Source organism: Eretmochelys imbricata, chromosome 4, assembly GCF_965152235.1.
Source record: "Eretmochelys imbricata isolate rEreImb1 chromosome 4, rEreImb1.hap1, whole genome shotgun sequence".
Lineage (NCBI taxonomy): Eukaryota > Metazoa > Chordata > Testudines > Cheloniidae > Eretmochelys > Eretmochelys imbricata.
The window spans coordinates 141146073-141171044 of NC_135575.1; the positions used below are offsets into that span (position 1 = coordinate 141146073).

At 44.9% G+C, this 24972-nt stretch overlaps 1 protein-coding gene across 3 annotated transcripts in view; it reads left to right on the plus strand.

Annotated features, from left to right (window-relative positions):
* The first annotated feature begins 1882 nt into the window (after positions 1–1882).
* EXOC6B (exocyst complex component 6B) overlaps positions 1883–24972 on the plus strand; it is a 449711-nt gene continuing 426621 nt past the window's right edge. For all 3 annotated transcript variants that reach the window (XM_077816057.1, XM_077816058.1, XM_077816060.1), the window contains exon 1: positions 1883–2041. In XM_077816057.1, coding sequence (XP_077672183.1) covers positions 1929–2041 — 113 coding nt within the window. In that variant the 5' untranslated portion in view covers positions 1883–1928. The remainder of the gene's footprint in view (positions 2042–24972) is intronic.

Below are 24972 nucleotides of genomic sequence, written 5' to 3' on the forward strand. Positions count from 1 at the left end.
TTCCGATGTGTTTATACGACATCCAGTGTTGCCATCCTAGTAATGGAAGAACCTGAGCGCAGCTGTAACGATAATAAATAACAAGAAGTACAAGGAATCACTTAGTCATCAGAGAGAAATACTGAGAACCAAAACTATGAGACCTTGATATCAGAGGATCCTTCAAGATGAAAGGCAGTTTGAAGTCAATGGGATATTTTCATTTCGGGGAAACACCAACTCAATCAGACCTACTCCCAGTGCCCTTTGTTGGGATGGGCTCAGGGGCTAAGTTTGGCTGAGTGAAGTCTCTCCCCCAGTTAAAGCACTTCTGACTGGGGTCTCTTCCCCCAAAGAGAGGCAGTGGGGGCAGTTCTGACTGTTGGAGGCTTCCCAGGAAGAGAAGGTCAGATGGTGTGTATGTGTGTTCCCTACCGACAGGCAGTGGGAGTGGGTCTGACTGGTGTGTGTACGTCTTCCACCATTGAGGGCACTGGGGTATAGAGTGACCATCCATCCCCTTATTTTAAGGAACTGGTCCTTATTTCATTGATTTGTCCCTTTTCAGGGAAATCCCTTGACTTGATTTTAAGGGACATCCCTTGAACATTTTAAACATTACATTGAAGCTTATGATAATTGCGTTTTATACTTGAAGGCAGTACACATGTACACTTGAGAGAAAAATACACACTATGCTGAGGGTAATGGTGTTTCCTCAAAATGTCCCTTAAAATTAAGTGTTGTCCCGTATTTTTCATGTGGTTTTCCCTGATTTCTATCCAACAAAGGTGGTCACCATCTTGGGGCAGGTCTGATGGTAATCTCCCCCCAAGGAGAGGAATTTAGGTCAGGTCTGAAAGGGGTGACATGTCTCCCCAGAATGAGGGGCACTGGGGAAGTTGTGACAGGAGTGGGGAGTCCCTCCCATGAGGGGTCTGGGGTCAGGTCTGACAGGGGAGGGGAGTCTCCCCAATGAGGGGTCTGGGGGCAGATCTCACAGGGGAGGGGAGTCCCCCCAATGAGGGGCGCTGGGGCAGATCTGACAGGGGTGGGGGGTCCCCCCAGTGAGGGGTCTGGGGGCGTGTCTGATGGGGTGGGGGTCCCCCCCAATGCAGGGTCTGGGGGTAGGTCTGATGGGGGTGGGGGTCCCCCCAATGTAGGGTCTGGGGTGGGTATGACAGGGGTGGGGGTCCCCCCGGTGTGGGGGCAGGTGTGACGGGGTGGGGGTCCCCCCCAGTGAGGGGTGTGGGGACGTGTCTGATGGGGGTGGGGGTCCCTGCAATGTAGGGTCTGGGGCGGGTATGACAGAGGTGGGGGTCCCCCCAGTGTGGGGTGTGGGGGCAGGTCTGATGGGGGTGGGGGTCCCCCAGTGAGGGGTGTGGGGGCGGGTCTGACGGGGTGGGGGTCCCCCCAATGTAGGCTCTGGGGCGGGTATGACAGAGGTGGGAGTCCCCCCAGTGAGGGGTGTGGGGGCAGGTGTGACGGGGGTGGGGGTCCCCCCAGTAAGGGGTGTGGAAGCGGGTCTGACAGGGGTGGGGGTTCCCCCAGTGAGGGGTGTGGGGGCGGGTCTGACAGGGGTGGGGGTCCCCCCAGTGAGGGGTGTGGGGGCAGGTGTGACGGGGGTGGGGAGTCCCCCCAGTGAGGGGTGTGGGGGCAGGTGTGACGGGGGTGGGGGTCCCCCCAGTAAGGGGTGTGGGGGCGGGTCTGACGGGGGTGGGGGTCCCCCCAGTGAGGGGCGCTGGTGGGAGTCTCTCTCTGGGCCCGGGCTGGAGGCGACACCCCCTTTCCCCCAGGACTACATTTCCCGGCATGCCGGCGCGGCAGGGGGTGGAGACGCGGCGCGGCGAAGGGGCGCGGCCGGCGAGCCTGGGGCTGGGCTGGGGCAGAGCGGCTCCGGCGCTGGGGGGTGGGCGAGGCTCGCTGCGTCCCAGCCGGGCCCGGAGCCCATGGAGCGGGGGAAGATGGCGGAGCTGGAGAGCCTGGAGACGGCGGCGGAGCACGAGCGGATCCTGCGGGAGATCGAGAGCACGGACACGGCCTGCATCGGCCCCACGCTCAGGTACAGCCGGGCCCGGGGCAGGGGCCCCCCGCCACAGTCCTGAGCAGGGACCCTCTAGCCCCCCTGAACAGGGAGCCCCCAGCCCCCCGTCACTTCCCCCTGAACAGGGAGTCCCCAGGCCCCCCGTCAGGGAGCCCCCAGCCCCCCCGTCACTTCCCCCTGAACAGGGAGCCCCCAGCCCCCCCGTCACTTCCCCCTGAACAGGGAGCCCCCAGCCCCCCCATCAGGGAGCCCCCAGCCCCCCCGTCACTTCCCCCTGAACAGGGAGCCCCCAGCCCCCCCATCAGGGAGCCCCCAACACCCCCCCTCACTTCCCCCTGAACAGGGAGCCCCCAACATTTCTGTTGCTCCCCCCTCACCCCCAGACTCTAAGTCCTCGGCACCACTCAGCCCTAGAGACTCCTGGCTCCCCTAAGTTGGGAACTCCCAGCTCCCTCATCACTTCCCCCTAAGCAGGGAGGACACCTCCCCCTCCCCCCCTCCCTGTTCAGACATGGAGAGCCCTCTAACCCCACCAAACTGGGTTATCCGTCCAAATTGCCACTCTGTCCTTGCTGATAGACCCTCTAAACCCCCAAATGAAACAAAGAAAGGACCCTCCTGGTGCTCCGTGAATATACCAGATCCCTAAAAGAAGGGCTTCCCCATGCCCCCTTAATCAGGTATACACCCTGATATTCCACCTGTTCTGACTGAATGACAGTTCCATGGCATAGCTGCCAGTTATTGTCATTCTCCCCTGTCCCAGCTGCTGTCCTGAGCCCAAACAGCTGCAGCCCCTGAACCTCTGCACTCATTTCTTCCTGCTTTACCAGGGGTCCTTCTCTCTTCTCCAAATCCTGCTTTAAAACCATCTCCTGCCAGGAATTCTCCTACTTTGTTCTCCTCCCTCTCCACCCTTTTGATTTTTCGAAACTGTTTTCCTGTGCCTTGTCTCCTTCTGTTTGAGAAGTGCTGTGTACATTTATGGCAATGAATAAAATGATGGTGGTTAATAACTCAGCAGGAAGGCAAGCCAGTGAAGGGATTTGAGGAAGGAGTGTGGGGTAACATAATTGGAGCAGCGGGATGGGAAAACTCTTTTTTTGGAAGCAATGTTTTGAATAGATGTGGAGGGTTGAGGTGAGATGTGGGAGGTGACCAAGGTACAGGCCAGGATTCTAACTGTAGTGCTGGAGAGGGAAGAATGGATTTTAGATAGGGATGTGAAAAACATTGGGATCAGCAAGACCTTGAATTTGGGGGATGGTGGAGCAAAAGATGATGGTGATAGGGAGGGTTGCAGCTGTAAGGTACTAGTATTGCCTTGGGACTGGCTTTCTTCAAGCCTTCTGTATTTGGGACCTGGTGCCCTCTCTATAGTGAATTTTGGGCACAGCATTGATGGTAGGGTGGTATAAGCGTCTAATAATTAGACACCCTCTTGAAAATTAGTTTACTAACCTCCCACTCTGAATCTCTGCTTTATAACTATGAAAAACCTGTCCTGGGTTGTGTGCATTTAAATGTTTTCTGCAGAAGTCACCTCTGGGCTGCAGAGGAGTATGAAATCCTCTTGTTCCTTCCCACACCCTCCCTCTCCATTATACCCAGATACCATTCTCACGTCATAGTTCTGGCAGGGGCTGAAGGATTTCTCATCAGGCCAGGGGTGAGATGCATCAAGAAGTTGAAGATAAAATGTAATCTGAAACTGTGGCCCATTCCCGAGGGCCTTGCCTGTAGTTGTTTAGACTCGTAATTTGGCTTCACTATGATCTGATTGTTTTTTTCTTCTTCTAGGCCTTTTTTTGGGGGTGGGGGGGACGGGTTCCTATTTTGCTTTAAGGGGCTGTCAGTGTGAAAGAATGTTCCATATTCTACTGATTATTTTTAAATTCGCACTTCAGGGTCTGATTTCCTCAACCTCTCGAAGGAGTGTTTGTATAGGGTGTTTGTTCTTTGGTAACTGTAGCAAACTGTCACATTAGATGTGGGGATGCCTGTTTGACAATATGTACATATAGGGAGAATGTGCAGATTTCATCGCAAACCCCAGACTCTTATCTGAATGTTATTTTCCTTATCCTTGTTGTATGGGTTTTTATTTTTATCTGTTTCACAAAAAGTATGACGAATTGAATCCTCGTGATGATATCGGTTAATGTTTCTGTTTGGTTGGTGGATCCTTTGTTCCCTTATTAAACATCCTCTTTTGGTGGTTCTTGCGGTACCTTTCAACTGGAAAAAGTCTTTGCCTACTCTGTGAAGTTGCTGACATTTTCTCTGTCCTAGGGGTGTAAATGAAAGAGGTTGCATGGCTGTTAACGCTATCATTTCTGCTTTTCGTTCGCTCTTGGTGGTAGTTTATGAAGTTCTGAAGTCAGTGTTTCATTCTTTTGTTTTTCCTTTGTGATGCAGTTTACGATTTCTCAGCAGTGATTTCTGCTGTATTGTTAATCTAGAAGACATGGTATTTGTCTATGTAGCTGTGGCCTGTTTCCATAAGGAATCACCTGATTTTGTGTGATTTTATAATGTTTAGATAAATAAATTATACCCACTTGGAATCTGTTCCAGCTGTCCAGACTGCACATTATTCACAACGCTGGAAGTAAACTACTTTTATTTTTAACCCCCCCATCCCCCAAACAAACAAACACAACTATACAGTCCACTATACCCAGATCCCTCATGTTAAAGGGTAGAAGTGTTGTTTTAAAAATGTTTCCTTTAAAAACCAATTAATTTCCTCATGTCACCAAAAACTGAGATTAAAACTGATATTTCTAAAACTTTCCTTTTACTTTTCACTATTTTTCTTTTTTCAATTTCATTCTCCTTTTGAAGTGAAAACAGTGTTCAGTTTCACCTTTGTTTGTAGTCGGGTTTTGGTTTTTGTGCACTGACTGTGGAGCTTAAATTGCAATGGTAAAGGGGGATATTTAAATCCAAACAGAACAGTTTTTTTAAAAAATAAACATTTGTGTTAATATCAGGTTTATGTAAAACCGTCTCATTTTTACAAAACCATAACTTCTGGAGTTAATCTACCTGCCTGTGCCCCTTCAAATGAGCAAATGTGTGTAAACTTTCTGACTGATAACAATGGTCTTTGACTATGGTCACAGGATCTGTGTCTGCATTTGTGTAGTGGCAGGAAACTCTTGTTTTGTGATATTATAAGATTACAATTTGGTCAGCTCTTGACTCATTTTTTTAAATCTTCTTTTAAATATTCTTCCAGCAGAAGTAGGGCCGTAACTGTAACCTTGTGGGGATAGGCCATGTGATGTTATTGGAAGGACATGCTGAACATTGGTCTGGTTTATTAATAAAAAAAAATCAAAATACTCAAGAGCCATCTGTCCAGGTTTTTCATATTGTGTAAAAATTACAACAGTAGGTTTTAAGTCTCCTATTCTTGGCATATTCAGCAGAGATCAAATGGGGTTTCAGACCTCATGTATGTCTTCAGACTTTTATACTATGGATCTATGTGTCTGTCTGAGGAGTAGGGTAGCTAAGGATTCTGCAACCATCAACTGTATAAACGTGGTTGTTACAGGAGTGATTCTAGAATGGCTTTTCTAATCTGGGTGTGGGTAGGATTTGTTTTTATTTTACTGAGAGATGTTATTAATGACAAGCATCAACAGTCCCAGTTCCAAAGAGCTTTCAGTCTACTCTAGATAGACACAGAGTAGACATGCTGTGTGCCAGAGAAGTAGAAGATTTAACAACTTTTTTTTTTTTTAAATGACTCACTGCTTGTGGGCATCATGGAAGAAGTGAGTCTTCAGGAGACAGGCTAGGCTCCCCTTGAGAAACAGCACAGTTTCATAACATAGTGCAGACACACAATCTCTGCCCGTGGTACAGGGAAATGGTGCTGGAATCCTGCTAGCAACGTGGGCTTGTCTGCACACAGTTTTTGCCTTGCTTAGCTATGCTAGTTTCTATTTCAACATAGTTAAAAGGGGTAAAATCTCATAGTGTGGGTGCTATTACCATGGTATAAAAGTGCTTCCCTGGAATAAACGACACTGATATAATGCTTCATATCCCTATAATTGTGTCCACACTGGGGTGTTGCACCACTTTAATCAGTTTCTACGTTGATTATATTTATAATAAAGACTGTATGTAGACCAGCTCCAGTTGTATTTAAATTGTCATTGCTATGGCGTTCTGATTCCTATGTGGACAGTGTCTTTCATTGAAGTCACTTATTTTCATGAGTCCTTCTGTAAATATTTGGGAGGAAAGACTCCTTCAGAAGGACTAGGTGGTTGCTGACTCACTTCCATTTAACAGATGAAGTGCATGCGCTGTGGATGCTCTCGTACAGGTCTAATGTGCCCCTTCTTCAGCACATCTGTGCGGAGCATTATCGCAGAACCAAAGATAAGAGTTCCTGAAGTACATTTACTAGTGTCTTGTCCAGTCTAGTTTAAACATGGGGTTTCCCCAGTTCCCTTTGAGGAAACTATTTCCTGGCCTAATAGGTCCTGTGCTTTCAGAACAGTTGGAGTATTTATTTTTAAGGGAACCTTTTCAGGTGCTCTAGAACTATCAAGCTGTTGGGGACACTGGGGCATGGCCACTAGGTAACTTGAGCGGATGGAAGACCACGAGTGTCGATGGAGCCCCCTCGCACTAGGCCCAAGTGTCCTTGCCCCCCCCCCCCCCCGGAGGCACTCGCAGCAGCTCTACATACTAGGCCCAAGTGTCCTTGGCCCCCCCCGCCTGGAGGCACTCACAGCAGTTATGCTGAAGATCTGCAACAATATGTTGCAGAGTCAGACTGACTGAAACTAAACAAGGCCAAACAGGGCAGATATGGAAGGAAAAATGCCGAATAAAGCAGCTTCATGTATAGTTTAACAAATGATACAAAAAACAAGGGAACTAGCTGGTAACTGGATTGGCTGGCTATATGGATACTTAGGGCAGCTTGCTATTGGATAGATATGCTGGGAAAAAGGGTGTATAAAAGCCTGTGAAACTTCCTGCTCTGGGTGCAGGATTTAGAGTAACAGCCGTGTTAGTCTGTATTCGCAAAAAGAAAAGGAGTCCTTGTGGCACCTTAGAGACTAACCAGTTTATTTGAGCATAAGCTTTCGTGAGCTACAGTGAGCTGTAGCTCACGAAGGCTTATGCTCAAATAAATTGGTTAGTCTCTAAGGTGCCACAAGGACTCCTTTTCTTTGTGCAGGATTTGAGATTCTATTCTCCCTGTACCTTTTTGAAGCTTCAAATAAACTTTTCTGCTTCTCCACCCCGTTGTGATTATTGGGTGAAGCACACCGGGTAGCGAACCAAACCCTGCTGTTGTTTTGCCTCTCGGCACTGGGTGCTGGCAACAAAGCTATGAAATAGCTATTATCATAACCATGCTATCTTACTGTTAACTTGGCCTTCCTCTCCTGGACTATTGTTTTACATCTGAAACTTACCATGTCTTGTTTCAAATTAGATTATAAACTCTTTGGAGCAGGGATCTGGTTAGGACCTTTGGATGCTGCTGGAATACAAATAACAAATGTCAGGATGTCTTTCCTGCTTTTCAGTCCAAATGCTTCCTTTACTAAAGATATCCAATCACTCCTAGTTATTGTCTCTTGTACCACCCTAAGTAGTTCCTCTCCTCCCATTTGTGTTTACATTATTTAATTATTTGTAGATAATTTTCCTCTCTCTTCTACCCATCCACATTTTTATAACATCATTGTGGTATCTAATCACCCTTGCGGAAGAATAATGCCTTCCTGCCCATAAATCATCTCCACCTAAGTTCTAGCGCTTTGATTTTTCGGTCTTCCCCGTAAATTCGTTGATCATGTTTGTTGCTCTTCACTGAACTCCCTCTAGTTTGTCTAGCTTCCTGGTGATGTGGTGAAGGTAATATTGTGTGTGAAATCACACCAGAACAGTATAGAGGACAGTTTTGTGACTGGATGTCTCTGTGTGACTGGATCAGACCCTTAAAAAAAAAAAAAAAAGGAAATAAAAAAAGAGTTACAAACTCCTATCTAAATTTCTGAATCTTTCAGCATTACCCCTTTCCAAAAGTCTCCTCCCAATAAATGTATGTGATGTATCATTTTTTTTGCATAGATATATTATCTTACATTTTTATTACTGAATTGGTTTCTGCCTCTTTTTAAAATTTTTCGCATCCCTTTGTATTATTTCTCTGCCCTCACTAGCATTTGTACCTCCTTTCAATTTATCATGTATATTTCCTTTAATGTATGGTTTACTCGCTCTTCTAGATTCCTAATAAATGACTTATGGATCCATAGAATTTAAAGCCAGAAATGACCCTTAGATCATCTAGTCTAACCTTCTGTTACAACACGGGCCGTTAAATTTCGCCAACTTACCCCTGTAATGAGCCCAGTAACTTATCTGGCTAAAACACATCTTCCAGAAAGGAACCCAGTCTTGATCTGAAGACAACAAGAGATGGAGGGAGAATCCTTCACTTCCCTTAGTAGTTTGTTCCAATGCTTAGTCACCCTCACTGTTGAAAATTTGTGCCTTGTTTCTAATTTGAATTTGTCAGGCTTCAACTTCTAGCCATTGTTTCTTGTTCTGCCTTTTGCCACTAGATTAAACAGCCCTTTAATACCTGGTATTTTCTCCATGTGAAGGTGCTTTGACACTGTAATCAAGTCACCTCTCAATCCTCTTTTTGCTAAATTAAACAGAATGAGCTCTTAAGTCTCTTGCCCTGTAACGCATTTTCTCCAGACCTCAAATCATTTTTGTGGCTCTCTTCTGCATTCTCTCTAATTTTCAACATCCTTTAAAAAGGGTGGACACCACAGCTGTATGCAGGTCTCACCAATGCAATATATACAGAGGTAAACTCCTATTCCCTACCCCTACTCCCGTTTATGTATCCAAGGATTGCCTTAGCACTTTTTGTAACGACATTGCATTGGGAGTTTGTTGAGTTACTTGTCCACTATGACCCCTAATCCTTTTCAGAGTCTCTGCTTTCCAGAATACTGTCCCCCATTCTGTAGATCTGGCTTGGTTTACTTGTTCTAAGATGTATAACTTTGCATTTAGCTGTATTAAAATGCATTTTGTGTGAATGGGCCCAGCTGCAGATTGGTCTGTAAGGCTGCCCAGTCCTCCTCATTATTTACCACTAAGCCAATCTTTGTGTCATCTGTAAATGTTATCAGCAGTGATTTTTTTTTAGTGTCAAGCCTATTAGTGGTCCCCAGGGAACCCCACCAAAGAAACACCCTTTTTTGACGATGATTCCTAATTGACCACTACTTTTTGAGATCTGTCAGTTAGCTGCTTCTTAATCCATTTAATGTGTGCTTTATTAATATTACGTAGTACTAATTTTTTCATCAAATGTCTTGCAGTACTAAGTCAAATGCCTTATAAAAGTTTAAGTATATGACATCTATGTGGTTACCTTTATCAACCAAACTTTCATTTCATCAGAGAATGAAATCATGGTTGTTTGACAAGACTTTTTTTTTTTTCTGTAATCATGTTGACTGGCATTGCTTATATTCCAATCCTTTAATTCTTTATCAGTTGAATCCCATATTAGCTTGTCCATTATTTTGCCTGGGATTGATTTTTGCATAACCTAGAGTTTCCTGGGATTATTCCATTGTCATTTTTGCACAACGGTAACATTCTTACCATCTTCTGCAATTTACCCAGTATTCCAAGGTTAATTTATTAATAAACAGCCAGCAGTCCAGAGGTCTCCTCAGCCAACTCTTTTATACCTCTTGCATAGAAGTTAACTAAGCCTGCTGATCCAAAAATGTTTATCTCTAGTAGACATTGTCTAACATCCTCCTTAGGTACTAATAGACGTAAAGTACTTCATCAATATATAAGTACACCGTCCTGCTTCTTTTCAAATACAGAAAAGAAATGTATTAACGCTTTGGCCTTTTCTGCCTTATTACTAACAACTTTACCATCTCCATCTAGTAACAGGTGTATAACATTGCTAGGATTACTTTTTGTTCCTATTGTACTTAACACACACCTCCTTCCCTGTCCTTACTGTCTTTAGCCCAATTCCCAATGGATTTTTTCCCTTATATCTTTAGCTTCCCTTATCAATTAGAATTGGTCCTAAAAGAAGTGGTTAACCTTCCCCTTCCCACCAAACATCTTTTCCTAAGTCAGTATATTGTTCTACATCATTTCCTTTTTGTGCCACTAGTTTTAAGTCTTCCGGAGTGTTTCTCTTATGAACTGGAATAACTTTTCAAGCCAGGGTTTTGAGAGGCACTGTATCAAATATCCAAACATATTACATCTGTCTCATTCCTTTCATCCATTATATTTGTACTTTTATCAAGAAAAGTAATGAAGTGTGTCTTGCAAAATTTGTTGTTTATAAAAGTGCTGTAAAACGTCAGAATCCTTCCTTAAACTCCTCTCTGTGATAATGCCTGCAAAATACTCTTGGATGGGCAGGCTGCCGGTGTGCGATAATTTTACTTATCAAGCTGTTCATAATTGTTTCATTCTTGTGCTCCTCTGGTGTCTCTCATAGACTTTAAAGTCAGAAGAGACCATCGTGATCATCTAGTCTGACCTCCTGCACATTTCAGGCCACCAAAGCTTGCCCACCCATTCCTGAAATAGACCCCTAACCTCTGGCTGAGTTACTGCAGTCCTAAAATCATGGTTTAAGGACTTAAAGTTACAGAGAATTCCCCATTTACACTCATCTTAGACTTAGACTGTAAGCTCTCCCGGTGCAAGGACTGTCTTTTTGTTTGTCTGCATGATGTTTAGCACAGTGAGGCCTGATTCATGATGGGTATTACTGTAGTAAAAGACTAATAGTTGTCCAAGATCCTGATTCTCTGCTTTGCCACTATCAGTGGCCTGGGAGGGGAGGTTATCTAGTTTGTGTTTTTGTGTCTTTGAGCCATGTGTTTAGTCCAAAAATGTCCGAGGTGGCTGCTGCTACTCTTCGGTGTCTCAGTTTTAGGGTGCCCAACTTGAGAGCTCTTGGCCCTGATTTTTCACAAGTTCTGAGCACCCATAACCCAAGTCAGTGGGAGCTGTGAGCGCTCAGTGCTTCTGGAAATCCAGCCCTAGGTATCTTGAGTTGGGCTCTCGGAAATGGAGGAATCCCAGATAGGAGAATGAAAATGTTGGCCGTCTGTCTCAGTCTGTAAAATGAAGATATCTCTACTGCAGGAATTTTTTGAGGACTGGCTAATGGCTTCTGCTGTTATGACTCCCTGGTTCTCGCAGTGAATGTGTATCACCCTGAGCCCAGTATTTGGGCTGCTTTTACCTGTGCCAGCTGGTTATGGTTCCTAAAGGTCCATTCTCTAGCTCAGCATTGCTGGGGGAACAGTACACTCTGGCCTTACTGTCTCTCTATCCTGATATGTTCTCTGCACCCGGGGTTCAGCTGGGGAGAGTGAGTGGGGCAGCTACCTCTACTCTGCTCTGCACCAGCTGAGGAAAACCCCCTCTCCCCGCACTGCCTGAAGGCAGCCAAGAATGTGGCCTGCTTGTAAAATGCTTTGAAGATGAATGCTGTGTAAATTTATTATTACTGTCTGTGTGTTTAAAATTTGTATCTCTGTGTAATAAGCCTTTTACCTCTTATTTTACACCCTTAGGAATAATATTTTTCATGTGACATTCTGAGCTGGCTGAATCAGTCCCATATCTTATGAATTACTGGGCAAAAAATGCAAATAGCCTCTAGAGGAATGTGTCATGAAGCTATAGGCTGACCGATTAGATGCTAACTTCTTCTGTTCACTGAGCTCACTCAGGAAGCTTGTTTATAACCACTGTCAGTTGCTACGAGAAGCTGAATAGGACTCTTTGGAGCATCTTCAGTGCACCTCGACCCCTCCCAGATGGGAGAACATAATGCAATAGGAATGAAACTGCTCAAGTAGATGTGCCCTGTTCGTATGCCCATAATTATCTTTTAAAAGACGCTTAAAGCATTATTACCTGAATTATGTTAATGTTCCTCACTATCAGCCTGATACTACCCAGCCCAAAACTCCCTAGCAGGAAAAACATCAACAATTGCATTAATTCTGGTACCTGTGTTCCTTTGTGACCATTTATGCAGGAAATTTAAACACAGTATTAAGGAACTGACTGGTCAGGTTTAATCTGACACTTACAGCTTCTGTGACTTGTGACTAAGATGTGCTTTTTTCAGTTTTATGTTTCCCCTTCCTTTTATAATGTTAAGCCCTGATCCTGTAAGCCAGTGTCCTGGGCCCACTGGGGGGGCTGCGAGCAGGTTTCAGGGGGTCCGCCAAGCAGGGCCAGCATTAAACTTGCTGGGGCCCGGGGCAGAAAGCCAAAACCCCAATGCCTGGGGCTGAAGTTGAAGCCTTACAGTCCGCACAGAGTAGTTTACCGGGAAGAGACCTTAGTTTATTTATAGAGAGTATTAACTTCCTCATCAATCTTGTGGAAAATAGCTTCCTTTCTAGAATTAAATTTACTTGCAAAAGTTATCAACCCCCCTACCTGCTCCTATTTGGTGAGGCCTGAAAGTCTGTCTGGGCCATTCTAGGAGAGCGTTTTCTCCCCCCAGCAACTCATTGGATTTTATTTTATTTTCACTTTTGTGTTAGCCTCTCAGTGCATCTTGTTGCTTATTATGAAATAAGCAGTGGTGGTAGTATTACAAGTTAGCACTACTTTAAGGGATGCACTTCTATTGCAGAACCGAATTGTCCCTCTTTTCTCCTGGCTGTCCAGGGAAGTTCTGGGTGAGTTGAGAGTTTTGGAGTGGGAATTGTGTCAGAGGGTCTATGGGTGTTATTTTTTGGAGATCACTGTTTTTCATGGACCGTTTATACTGATTGAGTTATTAGATAATATGATTATGAATCAGAATAAATGAAACACATGACTGGGAACTAAGAGCGCTGGGTTTTAGTCCTGGCTCAACCACTGACTTGCTGGGTGACCTTGGGCAAGTCATGACACCTGCCTGCGCCTCAACTTCCTTATCTATAAAATATTGATGATAGCACTTACCTTTCCAAAGGGTCAATGAAGGGTGCTAAGTATTATTACTCAACTTTGGTTTGGTGTGGGGTTTTTTTTGTGACTGCTTGGGTAGAGGGAAAGAAGGTGAGTCTTCTTAGTACTATTGCTGTAGCAGACACATCTGTTTATGGTTCGCTGGGGGTATTGCTTTAAGAAGTTACTGTACCATATCAGCTGAGAATAAGGAGACGCTTAACTGGAGACACTTTCCTGTTCTTGTTTCAGGGCATAAGGAAGATCTTATCTAATTTGTTGTCTTCCAAACACTTTTCTTCAGAGAGTCTGAATGTGCCATAGGCCCTTTGGAAACTCATATTTAAGTGTCAGCATTGGCTTTGGTTTTTCAAATCAGTCCACTGATGACCAACTCTCCTGACTAGGTCAGGATGACTTCTTAGAAGGCCATTCCTTTGTGGAACTCACCTGTATAAGGATTTTCTTTGCCACCAACGAGCAGTGACCTTCAGGACCACACTTTTGCTTGGGAGGGGTGGGGGAAGAGATGGACTTAAAACCAGTGGTGAGCTGGAGCCGGTTTGCACCGATTTGCTAGAACCGATTGTTAAATTTAGAAGCCCTTTTAGAACTGGTTGTTCCGCAAGGGACAACCGGTTCTAAAAGGGCTTTTAAATTTAATCGGCCAAAAGTGGCTCCTTAGGCGCTGACTCCATGGGTGCTCCAGGGCTGGAGCACTCACCGGCAGCCCCCATCCCTGCCTACCCCCATCCCCGGCCCCAGCTCACCTCCGCTCCACCTCTGCCTCCTCCCCTGAACGCGCCGCCCTGCTCTGCTTCTCCGCCCCCCAAGGCTTCTTGTGAATCAGCTGTTCGTGGGGGAAGCCGGGGCAGGCTGAGAAGCAGGCGGTGACTTCCTGCTCAGGCCCAGGGAGGCGGAAGTGAGCTGGGGCGGGGGGGGGCACGAGGAGGGCCGCCTGCGCCGCAGCAGGTAACCCGGAGAGGGGGGCTGCGCAGGGGAACCGCTCCCCGCCCCAGCTCCCCTCCGCCACCCTCAGCCTGAGTGCAAAGCCGCCACCTGCTTCTCAGCCTTCCTCGGCTTCCCGCCGAACAGCTGATTCACGGGAAGCGGGGGGGGCGCGCGCGGAGAAGCAGTGTGAGGCGGTGCATTCATAGGCGGAGCGGAGGTGAGGTGATCTGGGCTGGGCGCGGGGCGGGGAGCTGCCGGTGGGTGCTCTGCACCCACCAAATTTTCCCCGTGGGTGCTCCAGCCCCGGAGCACCCACGGAGTCGGCTCCTAAGGTCCCACTTTGATGTGATCAGTGGGGGGAGCGGCCGCTCCCCCCCCAGCTTCACTCCCCCGCCATTAGGAGCCAGAGGGACCTGCTGGATACTTCCTGGGAGCTGCCCCAGGTAAGCACCTCCGGGACTCCCCACCTCGCCCCCCGGCAGGTCCCTCTGGCTCTTAGGGGTGGGGTGGGCACCCACTACGGTGGCCCATGAGATACTCCTACCCGATTTTGGGGGCAGTTGGGTCAGGGAGGTGGGTGGATGGGGCAGGGGTCCTGGGGGTGGGGGCGTCAATGAACGCAGGGGGTTGGATGGGGCAGGAGTGTCTGGGGGGTGGGGGTGGGCAATGACCCCCTCGTAGGGTGAGGAGGGAACCGGTTGTTAAGATTTTGGCAGCTCATCACTGCTCAAAACTACCCTTGTGCTCTCTTCCGGATGTGCAGTCTGGTGCATGAGTGGCTGAGCTGTGCCAGTTGAGTGTAGCAGATTTAGCCAGATGAGCAAATTTCTCCTGCTGCTCAGAGCATCTACTGGAAGGCTGAGGTAGGTGACTAGTTCACATTTTTCAACCTCAGGTCATACAGGCTGGTCGGATAGTGCACTCAGGAAGCTAAAGTTCAGGTTAGCATTGGGACTGTAAGGCAATAAGGGATTAAATATCACTTGTCTTAAGTGGGGTTTTGCTTGTCCCAGGCTGTTGTATGATTGAATGCTCCTAGTCTGGGGCTTCATCAGAGGGCGAATGTGCTTCATGCAGTAATCAGTGGGGCTGGAGCGAATTGAAATGAAGTGAGGCAGTATTGTGCATGTGAAGGTTGCTTACAAGGACGCCTCTCTAACGATTATCTGAGTAGGCAAACGATATATTGTGAAGTTTGAATGCTCTATTACATTGCAGCTGAACAGGACTTTCTCAGTGGTACTTTTGATCCACCCACGCAGGGTGTGGTGACATGTATGGCACAATTGATGGTGGCCTCTAATCAGTGCATGTCCTTTCATGCCCTTGCTGTGCTGTGAAGAAGTCCAGTGGAAGCTGCACTCAGCTGTGTTAATTATTGAGAAGTTAGACAAACAACTGCATAAGGAGCGCTTGAGGTGCTTTAGTTTCTTAAAACATAGCACAGGATTAATAGAGTTAAAGATATTTCTTGAGCTGGTGATCAAAATTACACTTTCTTCTGGGTGCAGAGAGACACCAGATTTGATTATGGAGACTGATGCACCCTCTCCCTTAGCTAGGTTCACTTCTGGTATTTCCTGAAATCCCATGTGGTGGTATTTCATTTGCATTTTCAAATATTACGTGCAACCCAAAATAATTCCCCATTTTTTGCCATAAGTAAAGCCTCTTTTTTGCCATAAGTAAATCTAAAACAACCTCTCCACTTGCCTGTCTTTAAGTTCAGTGTTCTGTCTGCTAAGTTGGAAGAAGCACATGTGCTGAGGATGAAGCTGAGCAGAGAGTGCTCCTGTGATTGGTACTTTGCTCCCTGAGCTGCTTTTGTGCTTAATGCAGAGCAGTGACTGCAGATGAATAAACTCTCCACTTCACAGCTGAACAACACTCGGGCAAAGAGATCCACGAGGCCTCCTATGGAGGGATGAGAGTGGAGCAGAGCATTGTGCCCCTGCCTTTCAGCTGGAATATCTGGGAAAGATTAATGCTCAGTGTTTTTTTTTTTTCTCCCTCCCTCCTCCCAGCAGAGCGGGGAAGAGGAGGGCTCCACATTTACCAGACATCTTATTAACCAAAGGCTGATAGGGAAGATTGAGGAAGCTTTGGTGGTTTCCAAGGGTAAGGCTGCATTTCCAGTATCATGATGAGGGAGGAGTTCTTAGGTACTGCCTTGAACTCTGTGTGACAGATATTGCAACCCCATGCAGTAGCTTTGGGTGCCATTCTATTAAATTTATGGAAGCTTTATGTATGATTGTGTTCTACTCCATCAGAAGGGTTACCACAGCTCCTACAGAAGCTACCTACAGTGGGGGGCTGATTAAGGTGAGTCACTGGGACTAAACAAAGAACACAGAGAAAGAGCTTTTAGTATGAAAGGATGAGCTTGAACTGACACAAGGCTTTCTTTCTGATCCAGCAAACAGACAGGACCTTCTGTCCAAGAGGGATCCATACCCTTCTGTAAAGGTTGGAAAGACTTTGGCCTGGTAGGGTCCCATAAAACTGATGGGTGAATCCTGTATGTTTAGTGTGTGTTTAAATCTGTTGATTGTTTTTATTATGTTTTCTCTGCAATGCTTTTACCTCAAGAATAAATATGCTTGCTTAGAATGAGCGGTGTAATAACTTGTAACTGCTGGCAATATGCTGTTCATAGCCGTCAGAGAGAAAGCAATGCACAGGTGCTGGCCTTTAGGCAGATTGGCCTGCTGGGGATGTCACAGTGTAAGGCAGGGAGCTGTGCAGCCTTAAAATCCCCAGTCTGAAGGAAATGGAACAAGGGTTCTTGCCCAGGGACAGGTGATGGTTGGAGACCTGAGGCCTGACTGGCAACTCCTGGAGTGCACCATGGAAGGAGGGGAAACAGATGCAGTCATCCTGAAACTGGCACCCTGCTGGAATGACTGGCTCCACCTTGAGTATGGGCCTCTGGCTTGTAGGTTTAGTCTTCTGGTAGAAGGTGTTTGGTTAGATGTTTTTCAAACCATAGCCAAGGAAATTGTGTGTGTATGGGAGAGAACTGAATTAATCTAGACTTCACTTTCTTTGTATTTTAACTGTAGATCTTAGAAATTTGATCTAGAAAGACTTAACAAGTCAGCTAATACGTCCCTTCCTGGTCTGTCTAGTGCAGGATTGTTCTCTTCAGTATATTTCTAGTAGTTTATCCTAGTCTAAATCTGTTAAAGATGGGGCTTCCACTCCTCTTTGGAGATTATTTCACAGAATAATAGATTTCACTCTTGGGATGTTTTCCCTGAGATTCAACCTTAATTTTTTTCTATATTTATTTCATGGCATGATTCCTAACTTTATTACCTCAAAATGTCCTAGGAGCTTCTCAAAGACAAGTACAGAGGTGGTTCCTGCTCTGAAGAGCATAAATCTAATGTAAGTAGAACACAATAAGCCAGGGTCATAAACAGACAAAAAACAGGGGGAAGGAAAGGGGAAAGACAAGGGTGGTACTATCACATAGCTACTTAGTAAGGTATGTATGTCTCTTGATGCTCCATTCATTTAACGCTTCTTGCTTCTCTTTTATTTCCTGCCTCACTTCTTGTAGGTGAGATGGGAGAATAGAGCTTTTTTAGAGGTGATTTCAATGAGGCAAGGGGGGTGGCTTGTCAAAAAGTTTATGGAAGGTATTTCACACGCAGAGAGACAGAGAGGAGGAGGTGGAGAACAAAGGGGACATGAAGATTGATAGGATGGAATGTAAGTGAAGACAAAGTCAGAGGGAGGGTTGTAGATCTTTGATTGCCAAGGACAAAGAGTTCAAACTTGCTGTGCAGTGAGGTGGAGAGCCGTGGAAAGATTTATAGAAGGGGTGACATGACCACACAAGTAAGATGACTTTGGATGGACTGGAGTGGAGGCAATATTGGTATCTAGAAGAGAGGGGAGGGTGGTGGCAATAAACCGTGTGTGAGGTGTCAGGCTATAGATGAGTGGACTGAAATGAAGGAGGCGAGTCTTGGACTTGTTCTGCATAGGCTAAACACATGGCCTCAGGTGCATACCAAACCTCATGCACAGCTTTCCCTGCATGAATAACATGTGGCTTCGGGTAAGAACAAAACCCTCTGCTCAGTTTCTCCAGGGAGCTGCAGCGGGTGTGCCATGTTCTCTTTCCTGCCTGAAGCCAGAAGGGATTTCCTGTGCTTGAAGTGCAAGTTTGTGCCTATACTGGAGGAAAAGATTCTTGGATTGGAGGGGCAAATTGAGATGCTAGTAAGAATTGGAGAAGTTGAAGAGTTCTTAAGACAACCAGGTTGACAAATCACCAGTATCGCAGGTTCAAGGAAGAATGGAGCTGGCCACAAAGGAATCCGTTACAGAGGAAGTCAGAGAGGAGGCCTGGTCATTCGTAACCACCAGAGACAAGAGGTCATGGCAGTATTCCACATGGTTGGAGACAGATGAGAATAGCCAGACCCTGGCCACAAGGGAGAAGAGAAATGGGAGGCATTCCCACAGCTAGAAGTTTCAAATTGATACCAGGTTCTCAATATGGAATCTGTGGAAGAAACCTCTCAAGCTCCAGCAGGTTGAAGGAAACAGAGAGACATATGGGACACACGTGCAGATGGCAGCTTGGTCCAACCTCTAAGAAAATCAAGCTTACCTGCAAAGAATTCTCTAGCCATCCAAGGCAGTCAGACTATCCTTGTTGGAGGTTCAGTACTCAGAAGAACTGAATAAACATTCTGCAAGGAACAGGCAGACAACAGGAAAGTGTGTTACCTTCCCAGAGCCAAGACATGAGATGTCACTCTAAGACTGGATATGCTTCTGAAGTCTATGGGCAAGGATCTGTTGGTGATGGTGAGGGTTCATATTGGCACAAATGACACTGTGTCACGGGATATCACGCAGATAATAGATGACTTCAGGGAACTTGGAAGTGTGCTGAAAAAAAAGACTGTCCAAGCCATCTTTTCTGAGATCCTTCCTGTTCCTCGAGCAAAGGAAGACAGAAGGCAGAAGATTCTGGAAGTGAATTGTTTACTAGGTGAGTGGTATAGGGTGAAGGGTTTTGGTTTTATGCAACATTGGTCTACCTTCTGTGGGGAGAGGGGGCTGCATAGTTTGAATGGTCTCCATCTCAATAGAAGGGGAACCAATCTCCTTAGGAATAGGCAGTCTAGAATATTCAGGAGAGGATTTAACTAGTAGCAAAAGGGGAGGGTAAAAAGAGGGAAGATATGAGCACTCAGCACAAAATTGAGATGCTGAGAACAAAATTAATCAAGGAACTAAAGGACATGAGGACAAGAAAGTCTTTCTTTGCCTATAAACCAGTGCTAGGAGTCTGGGTAATAAGAGGAATTGGAATTGCTCATTTATGAGCATAAGTCTGAGCTAGTTGGTATTACTGAAACGTGGTGTGATATGCACAATTTAAATGTTATGACCATTGCTTTTCATTTATTTAGGAAGAACTGAGTGGGCAAAAGGGAAGGGGGACTGGAATGCGATGTAAAAATGGCATTACCTGTTTCCAAGTCACTGATAACTTGGAATAAAATGATGTTGAATGCTTATGGATCAATATCCTAACAGATAAAGCACAAGATAGGGCACTAATTGATGTCTCCCGGAGCGCTGCTTTACTCTGCTATATCCGAATTCGTGTTATATTGGATTGCATTATATCGGGGTAGAGGTGCAATAGATGACAATTTCCTGCCTCAAAAAGTGTTGCAACCACACAGGGGAATTCTGTATTAGACCTTGTCCTAACAGATAAAGAGGAACTGATCACAGAACTAAAAATTAATGGTAGATTAGGTACAAGTGATCATGACTTGATCACATTTATATTGTACAAGCAGAATAAAGTCCAGACTAGTAATATATATACCTGGTACTTTAATAAGGCTAATTTCACAACTCTGAAAATAATTGAGCTAAATCAGCTGGGAGGAAGAACTTAATCAGAAAAATGTGAATGACAATTGGGAATCATTTAAGAATGCCCTTAGATGCCCAAAAAAGCCACAATCGAGAAAGAAAGTTGTGCTGGTTCAAAAACCTGACCTGGTTTAGAGGGGATGTGAAGAAAGTTGTAAAATAATAATAATAATAAAAATAACAAATGGAAGAAAGGGGAAGTTGATAGTAAGGAATATTAATCCAGATGTTCAAAATTCTAGAAAATTGGTAAGGGGAGCCAAAGGACACAAGGCAAAATCTGTGGCCAGCAGAGTGAAGAACAATAAGAAGGAGTTTTTAAAGTATATTAGGAACAAAAAGAATTATGACAATGGTATTGGTTCATTGCTAGATGGAAATGGTAGAACTATCAATAATAATGCAGAAAAGACAGAAGTGTTCAATTAATATTTCTGTATTTGGGGAAAAAAATGATGATACCACTCTTTCCATTCCACTAGTATCTCTGGAGGATGCTAAACAGGAGCTACTAAAATGAGACATTTTAAAATCAGCAGGTCCAGAGAACTTGCATCCAAGAATTTTAAAAGAGCTGGCTGAGGAGCCTGCTGGACTGTTAATGTTCATTTTCAATAAGTCTTGGAGCACTGGGAAAGTTCCAGAAGACTGAAAGAAAACTAATGTTGTGCCAGTTTTTAAAAAGGGTGAATGGAATGACCTTCCATTAGATATAGGCTTGTCTGCATCCCAGACAAGAAAATGGAATGACTGACATGCGACTCAACTAATAAAAAACTAAAGGAAGGTAATGTAGCTAATGCAAATGAACAGGAGTTTATGGAAAATAGATCCTGTCAGATGAACTGGATATCTTTTTTTTTTTTTTTTTTTTTTTTTACTGAGATTACAAGTTTGGTTGATAAATGTAGTGTTGCTGTAATATACTTAGACTTCTATAAGGCATTTGACTTGGTATTGCATGACAGTATGACTAAAAAAACTAGAATGATGTTAAAATTAACATGACCCATTAAATGAATTAAAAACTCACTAATGGATAGGTCTCAAAGTGTAACTGTGAAGAGGGAATCTTCATCAAGTGGTGTCCTGCAGGAGTGGGTTCTTGGCTCTATGCTATTTAACATTTTTGTCTATGACCTGGAAGAAAACACAAAATCATCCCTGATAAAGTTTGCAGATGACACACAAATCGGGGTAGTGGTAAATAATTAAAAGGACAGGTCACTAAATCAGAGCAATCTGGATGACTAGGTAAACTGGATGCAAGCAAATACTACGCGTTTTAATATGGCTAAATGTATACATCTAGGAACAAAGATTGTAGGACACACTTACAGGATGGGGGACTCTCTCATGGGAAACGGTGACTCTGAAAAAGATTTGGGGGTTGTGGTGAACGAGAACTCTGAGTGTGTCACTGTGGCCAAAAGAGCTAATGCTGGAATGTATAAACATGGGAATGTTGAGTAAGGTGCCACAAGTACTCATGTCCTTTTTAGGAGTAGAGAGGTTATTTTACCTCTGTATTGGTCACTGGTGTGACCGCCGCTGGAATACTGTGTCTGCCAGTTCTGGTGCGCACAATTCAAAAAGGATGTCAATAAATTGCAGAGGGTTCAGAGACGGGCGACAAGCATGATTTTAAAGGATTAGAAAACATGCCTTATAGCAGTGGTTCTCAACCTTTCCAGATGACTGTACCCCTGAAGCCCGAGCCCTGCTGCCCGGGGCTGAAGCACGTAACCTAGCTTCATGGGGTCCCCTGTGGCTTGCCAACCCATAACGCCAGCCCTGCACTAGTGACCCCCAAGTTGAGAAACACTGATCTAAATAAGTTGACGTACCCCCTGGAAGACCTCTGAGTGCCCACAGGGGTATGTGTACCGCTGATTGAGAACCACTGCTTTATAGTGACAGATTCACAGAGCTCTATCTATTCAGCTTCACAAAGAGAAGTTAAGGGGAGACACGATTACAGTCTATAAGTACCTGCATGGGGAACAATCGAGCAGAAAAAGGTATAACACAGGCCATGGCTGGAAATTGAAGCTAGACCAATTCAGACTGGAAATAAGGTATACATTTTTAACAGTCAAAGTGATTTAACCATTGGAACAATTTACCAAGGTTTGTGGTGGATTCTCCATCACTGACAATTTTTAAATCAAGATTGGATGTTTTTCTAAAAGATTCATGGCAGCTTCAAGAAAAGTATATTCCAGGTCCTTAGGCCTCTTTTAAGTCACGATCATCCTCTGGTGCTGCAGAGCAGAAACTGGATTTTGAATGAAATGCATCCTTTGGGCACCACTTGCACAAGGGAGATATTAATTAATTAATTGATTATTTATATCAGTGGTTCCCAAACTTGTTCCACCGCGTGTGCAGGGAAAGCCCCTGGCGGGTCGGGCCGGTTTGTTTACCTGCCGCGTCCACAGGTTCACTGATCGCGGCTCCTAGTGGCCGCGGTTCGCTGCTCCAGGCCAATGGGGGCTGCTGGAAGCGGCGGCCAACACATCCCTCGGTCTGTGCCACTTCCAGCAGCCCCCATTGGCCTGGAGCAGTGAACCGCGGCCACTGGGAGCCGCGATCAGTCAACCTGTGGACGCGGCAGGTAAACAAACCGGCCCGACCCTCCAGGGGCTTTCCCTGCACACGCAGTGGAACAAGTTTGGGAACCACTGATTTATATTATCAGAGCGCTTATAGGCCACGATCAGGACCCTGTTGTGCTTTGTATTGTACAAACATAATGAAAGAACAGACTTAGTGTTCTTGCCCCAGCAGCTTGCAATCTAGGAAATCATGCTATGATGTGTAAGAGGGTCTAAATTGTTGTAAATGTTAAATGTCTTTCTCCCACATTAGTTTTCATATGAACTCTCAGGAATCAGTTTTGTGACCTGCTGGGATCACGTAGAACCATGGATCAGAATGTGTATCTAAGAACTGTCAGATGCTTTAGTCCACTAAAATAAACCCCAACCCTTTATTTTGTTTCTTCATCACATGCTGTGTGATGTATCAGTCCTGTGAGTTTCTTTCCTGGTTTGGAAGTAGCCACTTTGAATGAATGCACCTGTCTCAGTGGTATTGTGCTCTGAATTGTTGCATGCCAAACGAATGTACGTTTGTTTTTTTGGGGGGTTGGGGATAGACTCACAAAATAGCTGTGCAACAGGAATATGGTAGGTGGATTTCAGTAAAGTCTTTGAACGTTTTTTAAAAAACATAAGAAACTAAAGGTGCTGTTGCACTCCCAGGGAGAAAGTTAGCACATCCCCAAAATAACTGTAATAGTCAAAAACAAGACACAAGATCATGAAAAACTGAAACATGCTTGCTGTGTTTTAGATTGGCTTCTGAAAACACAAATTAACTTGCTCTTTCATCTGTTAACCTGCTTGACCTAATTTTAAAAGAAAGGAGGAAGTATGGGGAGCAAGAACAAAACAAACTCACCCTTGAACTGCACTCCCTGCCCTCCCAGAAGAAACCAATCCCAAATAAGCTTAAAATAACAATTTTAAAGGGAAAATGACAAATAGTATCTCCTAGGCAAAAGATCAAAATGTTGTCTTTTTAAAACAGACCAAAACAAGTCCCTAAACACTGGCAGAATCATTCAAATAGTGGCTAGTGTACACTTGATGATCTCTGGACTGTAAGGCCCCACTTCTGAGAGTTGCTTTGTGCAGAGCCCTTTTGAAATCAGTGGGGCTCTGTGTAAGCACAGGGATTCAGGCACATGGAGTTGATGGCAGTATCCGGGCCTGTGTTGCTTCCTGTCTAGTTGTACAACTCCTTTTTGAGTCTGACTTGATACAGTTACCCAAATTCAGGCTTGCTATACTCAGGTGCATCTGAAGTCAAAGGAAGGATGCTTGCTTATACCAACTCTGAATTTGGCTCAATGGCTCAGAAAACTTGCTACGTTAATGAATCCAGATTGGTTTGAGTATGAATGCTGTCACTGGGATTGAAAACTGGCTGGAGGATCATAAACAAAGGGTTATGATAAATGATAGTGTATTGAATGAATTGGAGGGGCAGGGGACTCCTTAAGAGGGTGCTGCAGTGATTGGTGTGGTGCCTTCTTTTATTTCACATCTTTAATCTGGAAGAGGTGTTAAAAAGCATGTTAATTACATTTGCAGATAATACTAAATTGCAAAGAATGGAGGAGAGAACGATGAGGAGAGAAAAATAATACAAGAGGGACAAAGAGGCTAGAAATATGAACACAAAATAACGAAATGAGATTCAACATGGCCCAGTTCAAGTGATTATAGTTTGAGCAATAATTTTGATGCCAATAATTTACTTGGCATTGCACACACAAATAGAGAGCTCCCTCACCTGAAGAGCAAAATAATTCAAAATGCAGATGCTTAATGGGAAGAAGACACTTGAAAAGCATTGAGTCCCCATAGCAGATAGCAAATAAGATATGAGATTGCAATGTGATTTGCAGTAGATAAAGGCCTTTTTGATTTTTGGGCAGTATATAATAGCAGCAAAAATACTTACCTCTCTTCATCTGTAAATTTCCAAGCACATTCAAAAGCACAGTTTACAAATGGGGAAACTGAGGCTCAGAGACTTGCCCATGGTCACCGAGCAGGCCAGTGGCAGAGCCAGGAATAGAACCCAGGTGTCCTATGTCTCAGTTTAGTCCCCATCCACTGGGCCACACTGCTTATCTCTCTGTGTGGGGATACCCCAATATATTTCTAACACAGTGATTCTCAGCACTGGTTGTAGTGTTGTCTGCTGAAGCTGTTATGCCAGTCTTTTAAGTCTGTACTAATTAAGTCCAGCTTGATTGATAAATAAAACCTGCGCTTTCCAATGGTTTGTAGGGTTTAGGTATCCAGTATTTTCTTTCAGCCACTTCCAGATTCAGTTAAAAAGAATTATTCTACAGGACAACCCTGCTTGGGAGGATTCCTGCAAGGCTGCAGCTCTAGCATGAAATTGATGGCAGCCTGGTTGGTTTCACTCTCCTACACCTAGGCCTTTGGCATAGACAGTGTCATAGATTAGGCCCC